At 31.6% G+C, this 12,560-nt stretch overlaps 1 protein-coding gene across 1 annotated transcript; it reads left to right on the top strand.

Annotated features, from left to right (window-relative positions):
* Positions 1–1,195: 1,195 nt before the first annotated feature.
* LOC129284796 (MADS-box protein JOINTLESS-like) lies at positions 1,196–11,969 on the top strand. Its single transcript, XM_054920270.1, has 8 exons — positions 1,196–1,377; positions 9,696–9,777; positions 10,022–10,080; positions 10,306–10,405; positions 10,625–10,666; positions 11,536–11,574; positions 11,682–11,720; positions 11,834–11,969. The coding sequence occupies exons 1-8, from the start codon at positions 1,196–1,198 to the stop codon at positions 11,864–11,866; spliced, it is 576 nt and encodes a 191-aa protein (XP_054776245.1). The 3' UTR covers positions 11,867–11,969.
* The last annotated feature ends 591 nt before the right edge of the window (positions 11,970–12,560 follow it).

Raw genomic sequence — 12,560 nt, 5'->3', positions numbered from 1 at the left:
ACTAACTTTTGTAAATTTTCAATTAATGATACAAAGATTTTTAAGTATCTTTTGTTGATTTCTCAAGCAATTTATCTATATATTGACAACAAAAAATCACAGGTGATTGATTTGTGTTTCATAACCGAATCTCATAAATTTTCATCTAACGTTGCCAATAATCCTAACTGTTTTTTTTTTTGTAGATTTTCAAAGTGATTTATCTATATATTAATAGCAAAAAAATCACAAGGGATTGATTTGCAATTCACAATTAACTCTTATACATTTTCAATTAACATTATTACAAATAATTTCTGTATTTTATTGATTTTTTAAGTAATTTTTCTCTATATCAATAGCAAAAAATCAAAAGTCACGGTTGACTCTTGAAAATTTTTTATTAACATTACAAATAATTTTAAGTATATTTTGTTGATTTCTCAACTAGTTATTCTCTTTTTTTTTTTAATTGCAAATAAAGACAATGATTTATAATTGAGATTTCAATAATTTAAGGTTTACAATTGTAATAAATGTTTTTGTAGGGTCCCTAATTATCATTTTTTTTCAATTTAAGTAGCTAAAAATTTTATCATCCCAAAATCAAAGGACCCCTAATTGATGTAAAAATCCAAACTATCTCCAAAAATGAATTATTCGTTCACTTGGGGGGTTGATTTTTCTTAGATTTGATGGCCATCTAAAAGACGACGTCGTGGATGCAAAGCTGGAAATAATGTACTGAAGAAAATGAAGACAAAAAGGTGAAGATAAGGAAAGAACAAAGAAGAGATCCAAATCAAACAAAAGCGACTCCAGGGCAGGTTTCCTCAATTTTACCAAGTTTAGCTTTATTTTTTTATTTTTTACTTACTCTCCAAAACTTCCCACAATCTTTCCTTTCTTCTGCTATTATTATTTATTTATTTTACTTCTCTTTTCAGATTCTTGCTGGTAAGAACTCTTCTGCTTCTGACTTCTTCTCAACAAACCTCATCTTTTCTGTCGGCTTATTTCATATTTATTTTCTGGTTCCATTGTTCTTCAATGCTTATCTTTAATACCCATATGGCTCGGTACTGTGTTCATCCAACGCATACACTTTTCTTCATCATTTGATACTTATTCATCACAGAATATGCAGAATTTTTTTTTTGGGCTATAGATTTCTCTAACTACTTTTTGATTTAAAATTGTTTAGTTGAGAATTAAAATGACGAGAAGGAAGATAGCGATAAAAAAGATCCAGAACGTATCAGCGAGGCAAGTGGCATTCTCAAAGAGAAGGAAAGGTCTATTCAAGAAGGCTACAGAGCTCTCAACTCTCTGTGATGCTGAGATTGCACTCTTTGTGTTTTCTGCTTCTGGCAAGCTCTTTGATTATGCTAGTACAAGGTATCTTTCCTCTCTCTAACTTATTTCTTTTACTAGAAATCTGTATAATCTAAATATTCCAATCACGTCTGAGATTTTTTTTTTATATATTTTTTTAGAGGAAAAGAAAACCAGCTGATCTATGCTTTGTTCATCTCATTCATGCATGCTTTTCTAAATGCGTGTATAATCTCCTTTATAGTTTTGATAGAGTGAGATTTCACAGGAAATGGCTCTAAACTACGCACAATAGTTTAACTTAAAACCTGCATTTTTTTAAAGTACTGGTTCAGAATTTATGTATCTGATCTGTTCAATTATGATACTTAATTACCATGTATATGTTTTGGTGATAATTACCATGTAATTACCAACTAAGAACTAATCATGAGATATTATGAATAATTACATTGTTAATATTGCTTGTTTTGCCAACATCTTCAACATTGTTACAATGTTCTGAGGTTTTACTGCTAAAATTATGAACTGGATATAGTTAATTCGAGCATTGAAATATTAGCTTAACTTGCATTCTTAGTCTTGGAAGACCATGTAAATTGTTCGACGTTTATATATGTGAATCATATATACTTTCAAGAATATTCATGATTCTGAAAACATATATATTGGTTAAACAAAAGCATGCTATCTGTGTAGGAACAATAGATTCCATAAAACTGCTTAGGTTTTTGATAATTTAAAGACGTTATTGGTTTTCTGTGTGTGTGTGTGTGTGTATGAAATGTTCCCTAAGAATTGTTTAGTACTAAATGGGTTTTGAGGTAAAGATCATCATTCAGGAGTTACTGATGAAGTTAAGAAGTGCAAAATGCATGGTGTACTGCTTATCCTCTCCACATCTCTAGAGATTTAATTTGTCTATAACATATAGATGGTTCAGAAATTATAATTTTTATTTGAAATTATTTTTAACGTTTTTGGAAAATAGTATTTATGTTGTATTATGTTTCTTTCAAAGGAAAAATATCAAAATAAAAATTAAATTGTTAATATTAAATAAACAGTTAAAACAAGTACAAACCTTATATAAGTACTGTAAGATTAGATAACGTTTAGAGAAAGAAAATAAAAGAAAGGCACAGAGAATAGGAAAAAGGCAAAGTTGGAGTAGATTGTTCAGTGCTCATTTATGTTGTATATGTGATCAGTTTATACAGACAACAATAATCGAAAATGCTAACGAATGCAAAATAGAAATACAATCAACAAATAATTTCAATATTCACCAAAAAAATTGATTGTGTTAACCTAAATCGTTATCAAATTGCATTTGCTTACATTGATACTCTTTCACCAACTTAAGATGGTAGAATAGAGACTAGCTTGAATTTGTCCGCAAAGGTATAAAATCAACCTGGATTCTTTGCAGTGGCGGATAAAGGACCTAAGGCTAGTGGTGGCATAGTTTTCATTTTGACAAAAAAATTGCTGTGATTTGGATTGCTCTTTAATTTCCAGTGAGTTCAAATGAAGAAGATTAATGGGGACATAATAAGAGACATAATGCACAGATACATGTACTTTAATGAAATTCAGAGGGAGCACCTGCTCCTGCCCTATGGCTCTATGCAATTCTATCTCTGATTATGTGACTTGGTGAATATGTCAGCTGATTATCTTAAAGTAATAGGATTTAGATGGAGAGCCCCCATTTCCTCAAACAAAGTGACAATCAATCGTAATGACTATGATGTCAACATTAAGAGTCTTTGAGAGATTTCTAAATCAACAAGGAATAACAAAAGCAAGATTATCTTATAGAAGCCATGTCTGCAAGTCCATGAACATGATACTCATCTTTAGTACTAGAAGTAAGGTATACCTTTAACATATAAAAAAGATGTAGAGGATTGTTATGTAGTGGGTGGTACAAGCTAAGTTTCACCATAAACTAGGTGAGCAAAACATAAGAAAATGTTTATGCTCTTTAATTACTCCCCATCATGTCATCTCTTGTATTAAGCTATGGGGGATGATATAGTAAGAACGTGTGAATTTTTTTTTCTTACTGCTTTATGCATAGCCTCACTTTGGGTAGGACTTAAAGAAACTTCATTTAAAGATTCATAGTAAAATTTCTCTACCATCATTGGCACATTGCAATAGACTAATAGAACTTCATCTAAAGCGCAGACTTTCATAAATGTCTTTCGTGAAGCGAGGAAATTAGAACAATAACAGATATTTGCCATAATTATTTATGACAAAGATGATTAAGGTCTAAGACCATACACATGTTGGAGAAATTATGGATCTCTTACTATTTAAAATAATTGGTAAATACAGTTCATAACCATTGTGTGTGCGCGTGTGAGAGATAGAGAGAGAGAGAGAGAGAGAGAGAGCCAAAATTCAGTTTTTAACTGTGTTCCCTTTTTCTTTTATGTTTTTTCTCTTACATCATGAGTGGCTTCCACCCTTAGTTACTATCTACTGCCCAGCTTGCTAGCTCCACGTGAATTTGTTGGGCTTGGGGAATATCCTCAAAAAGTTAAAAAAAAAATGGGTGGGCTCAGTAGTAACAAGAGGATGCGTAAAGTGGTTTCAACACCCATATCCTAATCCAAAATGGCTTCTCATCAACTTAAATCTGTTCACATTTTACATCCCAACAATTTTCCCTTACAAGTGTGAGTCTACCATGGACCACATAAGCATGCTCCTCCTATTTGCCATATTTTAAAGATGTAACCTCATCAAATTGTGTGTGGCTTGATGTGCAATGTAATTTTCTTTTAATCTAGGCTTTCACAGTCTCTACACAACTATTCTATAATGTAAACAATACTTTGATATCACTTATTGAGCTTAGAGAGCATCCTAAAAAGGAGGAAAGAAACTAGCTAGGCCTAGCAATAACAAGAAGATGTGTATAAGTTTGATATCACATTTTAACTTAAAACTTTATGATTATGTATATCTCTTCTTTGACATGCATATCTCTTCTTTAATTTAGCTCAAATCTACTCACATTTAACATCCCAACATTCTCTCCTCAAGTAAGTCAACATTTGACATAACTTGTTCGGTGAGGGACAAATAGTGTTGGAAATACGCAAGCCGAGTCGTGAAAGGCTGCACCTTGATGGGTTTGGCATGAGTCATCCCACTAGAAATATGAATAGGAAAACCTAGCGCAGCCCACAAGAGGTCCCATTTTATTCATTCATTCATTTTTCATTTATTATGAAAAGTAGAGGCCTGTTGGCCATATTATTGTTAATGTCTCAAAGAAATCACCAAGAATTAAATAAAATTGTCCGGGGACTAAAATGATTTAATTTAATGCAAAAATACTAATTTGAAGTTCACAAAATTTAATCATTAACATTTCTTAAATAAGATTAACAAAAATACTAAATCAGAATTCCACCACAGAATTACAAAGTTCACAAATTTGAAGCACAAAATAACCTTTTAACTCAACCTTTATATTCTCATAATTCATAATTAATTATTAGCTTCAAGAATAATGATAATATTAGAAGCTGTATGCAATCTAACAAAGAAAATTGATGAGCCAATTTTGGTCAATAGAATCAAAATCCATCAAAATTTTAGTTTATAAATTCAAACCCAGCAAAATAATAAAAAAAACAACTAGAACCATCTTATATCCATTGTCATGGATCAAGAAAAATGCACAATACACAAAAAATTAAGCACAAAATAAAAGCCAACAATATTAGCTGATTGTATATGGAAACACAGGGTTACTTGGAAAGCAATACTCAGAGAAGAAGTTAGCAATGATGCAGTATCAACAAAAGTAGGTGAAGCAGTAGATACTTAGTAATGAAATTTGGGTATAAGCCTCCATAAGTTAAGAAATTTAGGGTTTGAAACCAGCAAAGAGAAGGTTAATAATGGAGTGAAGACACTTGTTAAGTTTTCATGCCTCACTTTGACTCCTTCCTTAATATTGATTATTAGGATAAGGAGATGTGAGAATGAGTAATACTTCAGCTTCTACCACTTTAAGTATCTTCTCCAAGTTCATCCTGCTTTGATCTCATTCCTATTTGTTAACTAGCATCACTAATTGGATTTAATGGTGAGTGAGTGAAACTAAAAGGGATCGATTTGTGTGAGAGGCTGACGATGATAGATGAGTGAAGTTTTGAAAATGGGGAGAAAGTGAACTCATTGGCAGTGACCTAAGCACGAGAAGAAAAGATGAAGGCAATAGAGAAGTGTGTTTGTGCTTGTATGAGGTTTTTAGTTTAACTTAGGGCCTTTAAGCTCGAGGTCAAAAGCAATGCAAATACGAGGCTACTAGCATGAAGGAGTGACTCATGTAGTCTTAGAGATTTAGATGAGTTTTATGCAACATTTTGGGAAAGGATCAAGAAATTTCACGAAACTAGGCTTTTACTGTCTTCATTTATGTGTTCTATATCGTGATCAAGACCTTGATACTACTTTTTTAAATTATAGATCATCTTGAAAAGGGGGAAGAAAATGCCTAGGCTTAGCAGCCACTAGAAGATATATAGAAATCCGTTTGATACTACATCTTAACTCAACCATAAGGTTATAAGTTTCATAGGTCCTAATTGGATACCTCTTCTTCAATCCAACTCAAGTTTTCCCACATGTAACAACCCAACAATATCCTCCTTTGATAAGTCAACTTTTGACATCCACATTATGTAAGGAATAGAACAAGGGATACTCAAAGAAACATAGGGTTACCTTGAAAGAAATACTCATAGAAGAAGTTAGGAATGATGTAGTATAATAGAAATAGGTGAAGTAATAGATACCTAGTAAAGAAATCTAGACAAAAGTCGCTACAAATTAAGAAATAATTAGGTTGAAACCAATAGAGAGAAGGTTTATCTATGAAGTAAACATGCTTATTGAGTTTTCATGCCCCCTTTTCACTTCCTTACTTAAGATTGTACATTAGTATAAGGAGACATGAGAATGGCTCATACTTCAGCCAGCCTTCCCCACTTTAACTTCATTCTAGAGTTTCACACTATTTTGATCTCATTTACATGTATTCACTCACCAATCGAATCGAATGAAGAGGCAATGAAACTAAAAGGGATCACGTTGTGTGAGAAGCTAAGAATAAGTTGACAAATGAGTGAAAGATTTAAAGAAAATAGAGAGGAAGTGAACTCTTGGGAGCAACTTGAGCATGAGAAGAGAAAACATAGGTGATAGATGAGCATGGTTGTGGTTGTGTGGGGTTTTTAGTCCAAATTAGAGCCTTTGAACTCAAGGTCAAGAGTACATTAAATCTAAGACAGTTGGCATGAGGGAGTGATTAATGTAGTCTCAGAGGATTTAGATGATTTTTATTTTTGTTAAGTTGTAGAAAAGGATTAGTAAATTTCAACAAACAAGAATTTCCCCATCTTCACTCTTGTAGTCCACATATTAAGAGTTTGATAATACTTGTTAGGCTTATTGAGCATCTTGAAAAGTAGAAGAAACTACTTAAGCCTAGCATCAACAAGAAGATGTATATAAATGGCCTTGATACCATATATTAAATTAAAACCTTAAGGTTATGAGTTTATATGTCCATATACTTGGATACCTCTTCTTCAATCCAACTTAAGTCTACCTGCATTTAACAACCCAAAATCTTTTCTAGCAAGTTAACCTTTAACATTTACTTGTTAGGTGAGGAACAAAACAAGGGATGCTTATAGAAATATTAGGTTACCTAGAATCTAATACTTATAAAAGAAGTTAGGAATGATGTAGTACTAATAGAAATAAGTAAAGTAGTAGATAACCAGTAATGAAATCTGGGTAAAACTCACCGTAACTTGAAAAATTATTAGTTTGATACCAGTAGAGAAAGGGTTGATTCATGGTGTGAAGACACTTATTGAGTTTTGTTCCCCTCTTCACCTCCTTCCTTAAAATTGTATATTAGTATAAGGAGGCATGAGAATGGGTAATACTTTGACTTCGATCACTTTAACCACCTTCTTCAAGTTCACACCACTTTGATCTTATTCCCACGTGTCAACTAGTATCACTGATCAAACTAAATAAAGAGATGGTGAAACTAAAAGGGGTTAAGCTATATGAAAGGCCAAGAGTGAGATGACAAATGAGTGGAAGATTCGAGAATGGAGAGAGAGTGAACTTGTTTACAGCTACTTGAGCACATGAAGAAAAGATGGAGGCAACATATAAGTGTGGCTGTCTCTATGTGTGGTTTTTAGTTCAACTTAAAGCCTTTGAACTTGAGGTCAAGAGCAGAGAAAATTTGAGGCTACTAGATGGATGGAGCAACTCTTCTAGCCTTTAGAAGGTTTAGATGAGTTTTATTCAAAGTTGTGGAAAAGGATTAAGAAATTTTAATAAACTAGAATTTTATTATCTTTACTTATGTAGTCTATTTCATTATCAGGACTTTGATACCATTGGTTGGGCTTATAGAGCATCCTTAGAGGGGGGAAGAAACTAGCCAGGCCTAGTAGTAACAATAAGTTACATATAAATAGGTTTGATATTGTATCTTAACTCAAAACTTTAAGGTTATAAGTTTATAGGTCCTTCTACTTGGATATGTTTTCTTCAATCTAACTCAAGTCTACTCACATTTAATACCCCAACAATCCCCTCTTCTAGTAAGTCAACCTTTAACATCCACTTTCTAAGCAATGAACAAAACAAGGAACCTTATACATATACCTATATTCATTGAAACTTGGAATTATTAAGTTGAAATTCTTATAGTGATTGAATTAGTGTTTGAAGTTGTGGCCACCAACAATTCCATTGATTTTTCATTGTCAATGTACTCTATTGGTTGGACAATTCAACACTTTGGAAAGTCAATCCAAATTCAATGGGATAGATAGCAAGATTCCTTGAGTCAAAATCTAGACCCAACAAAAATTCAAAGGTAATTTTATTTGCTTATAATAGATGTTCAATCATGGAAGGTTTAGATGAGTTTTATGTCAAGATGAAGCAAAGGATCAATAAATTTCAAGATGATTTAATGCAACCTAAAAAAAGATGATTTCAAGGGTAAAAGCTATTAAGGATTTGAAAACAACTAGTGATAGTGGTAGCATGTGTAAGGGAATCCATACTTAAGCACATGACAACTCTATTTGTGGCATAAGACAATATTGAGTGATGCTACTAATGATGGGATGGTTTTAAAAAATTGACTTTAAAATGAATTTTGTTTGGGTAAACATTTGACATTTTGAAACTTTTATGCACTTATTGGAAAATGTTGTTAATAAGTTTTTTAACTTCTATAGTAAATTTCATTTAACTGACTTTTGTGATGAATTTCATTTATGTGACTTTGGTGATGAATTTTATTTGGCTAATTAAAAAATAACAAACTTGTTAGGGCTAGAGATCATCCTAAAAAAGGGAGAATCAAGCAAGGTCTAGTAGTAACAGGAGGATACATATAAGTCTACTTCACATCACATTTTAATTCAAAATCTTAAAGTATACTAAATTTATCTTCATTTATGTTTGAACAATCTCCCCCCATTGAAAGTCCATCTAGAACACAAGCATATTGTGCAATAGAGAATTTTTTAATTTGAGCTTTCCATATATCATTGTCTTCACACAAGTCCCTATCAAACTAGGCTCTGATATCATTTAGGAGATCATTTAGAAAAGGGAAAAATTAGCTTGCCTAGTAACAATAAGAAGATCAAGTTATTGAGCTAGATATCACATATTAATCTAAAACTTAAGGCAGTGACTTTATGGGCCTGTCCACTTGTATCTCAACACATTTGCATTTCGGTTCTTATTTCTTATATTTGCATATCAAATTATCTAACAAATTGAAAAAGTTAATGGAATGCATTGATATTTGACTTAATGATTCAAAAGGCAGAGCGAGTAATGATTTGTGCAAGTATTTTATGCTGTCAATTAAGTTACAACAACAATAATAACAAGAAGCCTTATCACACTAGGTGGGGTTAGCTACATGGATTGCACAATGTTATTTTACTCTATCATCAACAAGCTTTTAGAAATATTAACTAAGAGGTCTTAGTCAACAACTTCTATTAGTTTGGTCTTCCTTTACCCCTCTTTATAGGGTTCAAGATTATCTATTCCACTTTCCTCACCTGTGTCTCCTATGGCCTTCTCTATACATGTCCAAACTATTTCAAGCAATTTTCTAACATTTTTCTTTCAATAGATGCTATGCCCACTTTTCTCAGATGTGCTCATTTCGGATTTTATTTTTTTGTGTATGCACATACATCTATCTCAACACCCACTTTGGTCAACTAAGTTATGAGAATATATTAAAAATATGAGCCAATTTTCAACATCTTTGTTGTTTCAAGCATGGGGCATGTGATTGAAAGGAGAAACTTGTACTTAGATGTAAACCTTGGCAAGACAATCCAGCCATCTCTTGAGCTGCAGGTATAATACACTTATCCCCACTACCTCTTTAGATGATCTTTTGCTGTTTTTGATTAATTCACAACTAAAAAGAGTGAATGAATTTAATTTATGATGCAAAGATTAAAAATGCAATATTCATTATATATCATTATTATCATTACTCCACGACAGACTATATCTAATATGAATTGAAAATAAAAATTTTTAAGTGTCAAGGAAAAACTAGCAGATTTTTTTTTTCCTTTTTTGGGTAAATGGACAGGTAGAAGCTGAATATTTTAAGCTAAACAAGGAACTGGGAGAGAAGACTCGTGAATTGAGGTATGATGATGGAGTTACAAATAATCAATATCTATATATATACATATATACATATAATACGATATAAAAAGTTATATTGAGTCATTATTCATAAGCAAGGAATTGTGTACTTCTTCATACTGCACGGGAGCCTCACAATCTACACATCCAGTTTTATCATATAATATATGATATGTTACAATATGTTTATTGTTGATTCAAATCCATGGTTTCCACATGTAACAGGCACCTCAATGGAGAAGGACTTCAAGGATTGACCTTAAGAGAACTAAAGAAGCTAGATGATCTAGTTAGCGCATGCTTGCATCGTGTTTCAAAAGCCAAGGTTTGCCTTTCCCTTATAAGATCAATATTTTTATCTGTCTGATTTAGCATATTAATATATTATATAAATGTTTATTCTTTATTGTGTTGGTGTTTTTACTTCACCATCAATTTATAATATTTCTATATACATGACATATTCTTCTTTTCTCCATATATTTTTGTTATTCAATGATTCATTGAATCCTATATATGCATGGCATGAATAATATGCTCTCAGGCTGAACCATTTGAGCAAGAGATCAGTATTCTGAAGAAACAGGTTAGAGTTATGTTCATTTATCAAAAGTGTCTCCTACATTCGTCTTAGTTATAGTAATGAGATACAATTGATCATTAATTTTTGGGATTATGAATTCTTAAGAAATTTTAGTTTTTCAAGTGTTTGCAAGCTTATAAGATATTCAAATTTGAAGACCATAAATATGAAAAATATGTGTTACATATAATATATATATATATATATATGCGTCTTAAATGAGAAGAATACTTATCTGTTCATGCAAGTGATCATTCTCAAATCGTGCATAAATTATAACTCCATAATAACTACTAGAAAAATTAAAGATAGTAATAATTAACATGTAGGTTACGTTGCAGCTGATATTAAAATACAGTATATATACTTGTAGGTTTCATTAAGATAACTTGAACCTCCCACTAATGTGTTTCAATATAATGGCTTTATGGATGAATATTACATTATTTGCGTTTGTTAGTGTCTGGCAATTTTCTTCTTCATTTGGAACAATTTGTTGAGTGCACAATATGTGGGGCTTAGGATTTCTAACACGTCTCCCTGTAATATTCTTTGTAAAACTCAGCTTTTTTAATATCATTTTTCTTTTTTTGTCTTGAATCATCTTCTACATAAAATAAGAGACATTCTAATACATCTTCAAGTCTCACAATGGTAAAGTTTTGTATCCTTTTGACAATTATTAAAAGAAAAATCCCAAATTATTAGGACTTTAAGATATCACAATTTTTCTTATTTTATGTAGAAGTCAATGATTTGAAAAGCCAAAAAAACAACAAACAAAAAGAAATTGGAAAGGTGAAACATTACAAAGGCATTAGAGGGCCTCCAACATTTTTTAACTGACGTATTTATTTTTAATATCAATGAAGGAAGACAGGCTCGTGGAAGAGAACCAGAGACTAAACCAGGTTTTTCAAATTCTTGCCATTAATTCTCTTGTTTATTAATGTCTGTATCTTCATAATTATATTATACTTTCTCATTTTCCATGTCCTTAAACTTAATTCCAATCAAGGAATTAAAATTCATTGAAGAAAATCAGAGATTAGAACAGGTATATTATATATATATATATATATATAGGTTTCAGATTCTTGTATTTCTCAGTAGTATTTGTCTGAGATTTGTCCATCAAACTGTGAAATGAATTAAACTGTCTGTTAATAGGTTCCAAGGCTTAAGCATGACCAAGACCAGTGATTGGCCACCTTTCTCACGACGATGTAAGATTTGTAACCTCCTTTTAACGAGAGAGAGCTGTTTTATGATTTATAATTGCTTTTTTTATTTTCAAATTTTTGGTGGACAACAAATTAAACGTGTTTGGGCCCTGATTTTCAGTTATATTTATCTAGGCTAATTATTTTTTCGTCCCCTCAAAAATACCATGGATTATTCGGTTTTGCATTGAATTAGAGTGATCCCATTGATTTTCACGAAACTAAGATATGAGTTTCGCTGTTTAATTATATATATATATATATATATATATGATTTTGTTAATGAGTATTGGTAGCTCATGAGAATGAACTTTTCTGCGTGAAACTAATTAATTTGAATGATTTGCAATTATACATATGGTTGAGTTTAATTGATGATCTATATATGAATCCTAAAATTTTGGCACAGAATTTGGTGCCCTAAATTCCAGCACAAATATTAGGACAGATTTTGTGACAGATCTATGACTTCTTTGTGACGGTTTTTAGTCTGTTACAAATTTCCGTTACAAATCCATCTCTTGTTTTCATCTTGTAGTCCATCACTATTGATGACTAGTTTTATTTAATTTACTTGGAGGGTACTCTTTCCATGAATCAAATTAAAATCTTTGAATGAGGATGCACATTATTATTGGGCTAATTATGGATTATCTTTATTTCTTGAATGTGCA

The sequence above is a fragment of the Prosopis cineraria genome, unplaced genomic scaffold, assembly GCF_029017545.1.
Source record: "Prosopis cineraria cultivar Desert tree isolate PC_DT_omini unplaced genomic scaffold, ASM2901754v1 PC11, whole genome shotgun sequence".
Classification (NCBI taxonomy): Eukaryota; Viridiplantae; Streptophyta; class Magnoliopsida; order Fabales; family Fabaceae; genus Prosopis; species Prosopis cineraria.
Note: the sequence above shows the minus strand (reverse complement) of the source record. Positions and strands in the feature narration are given on the sequence as shown.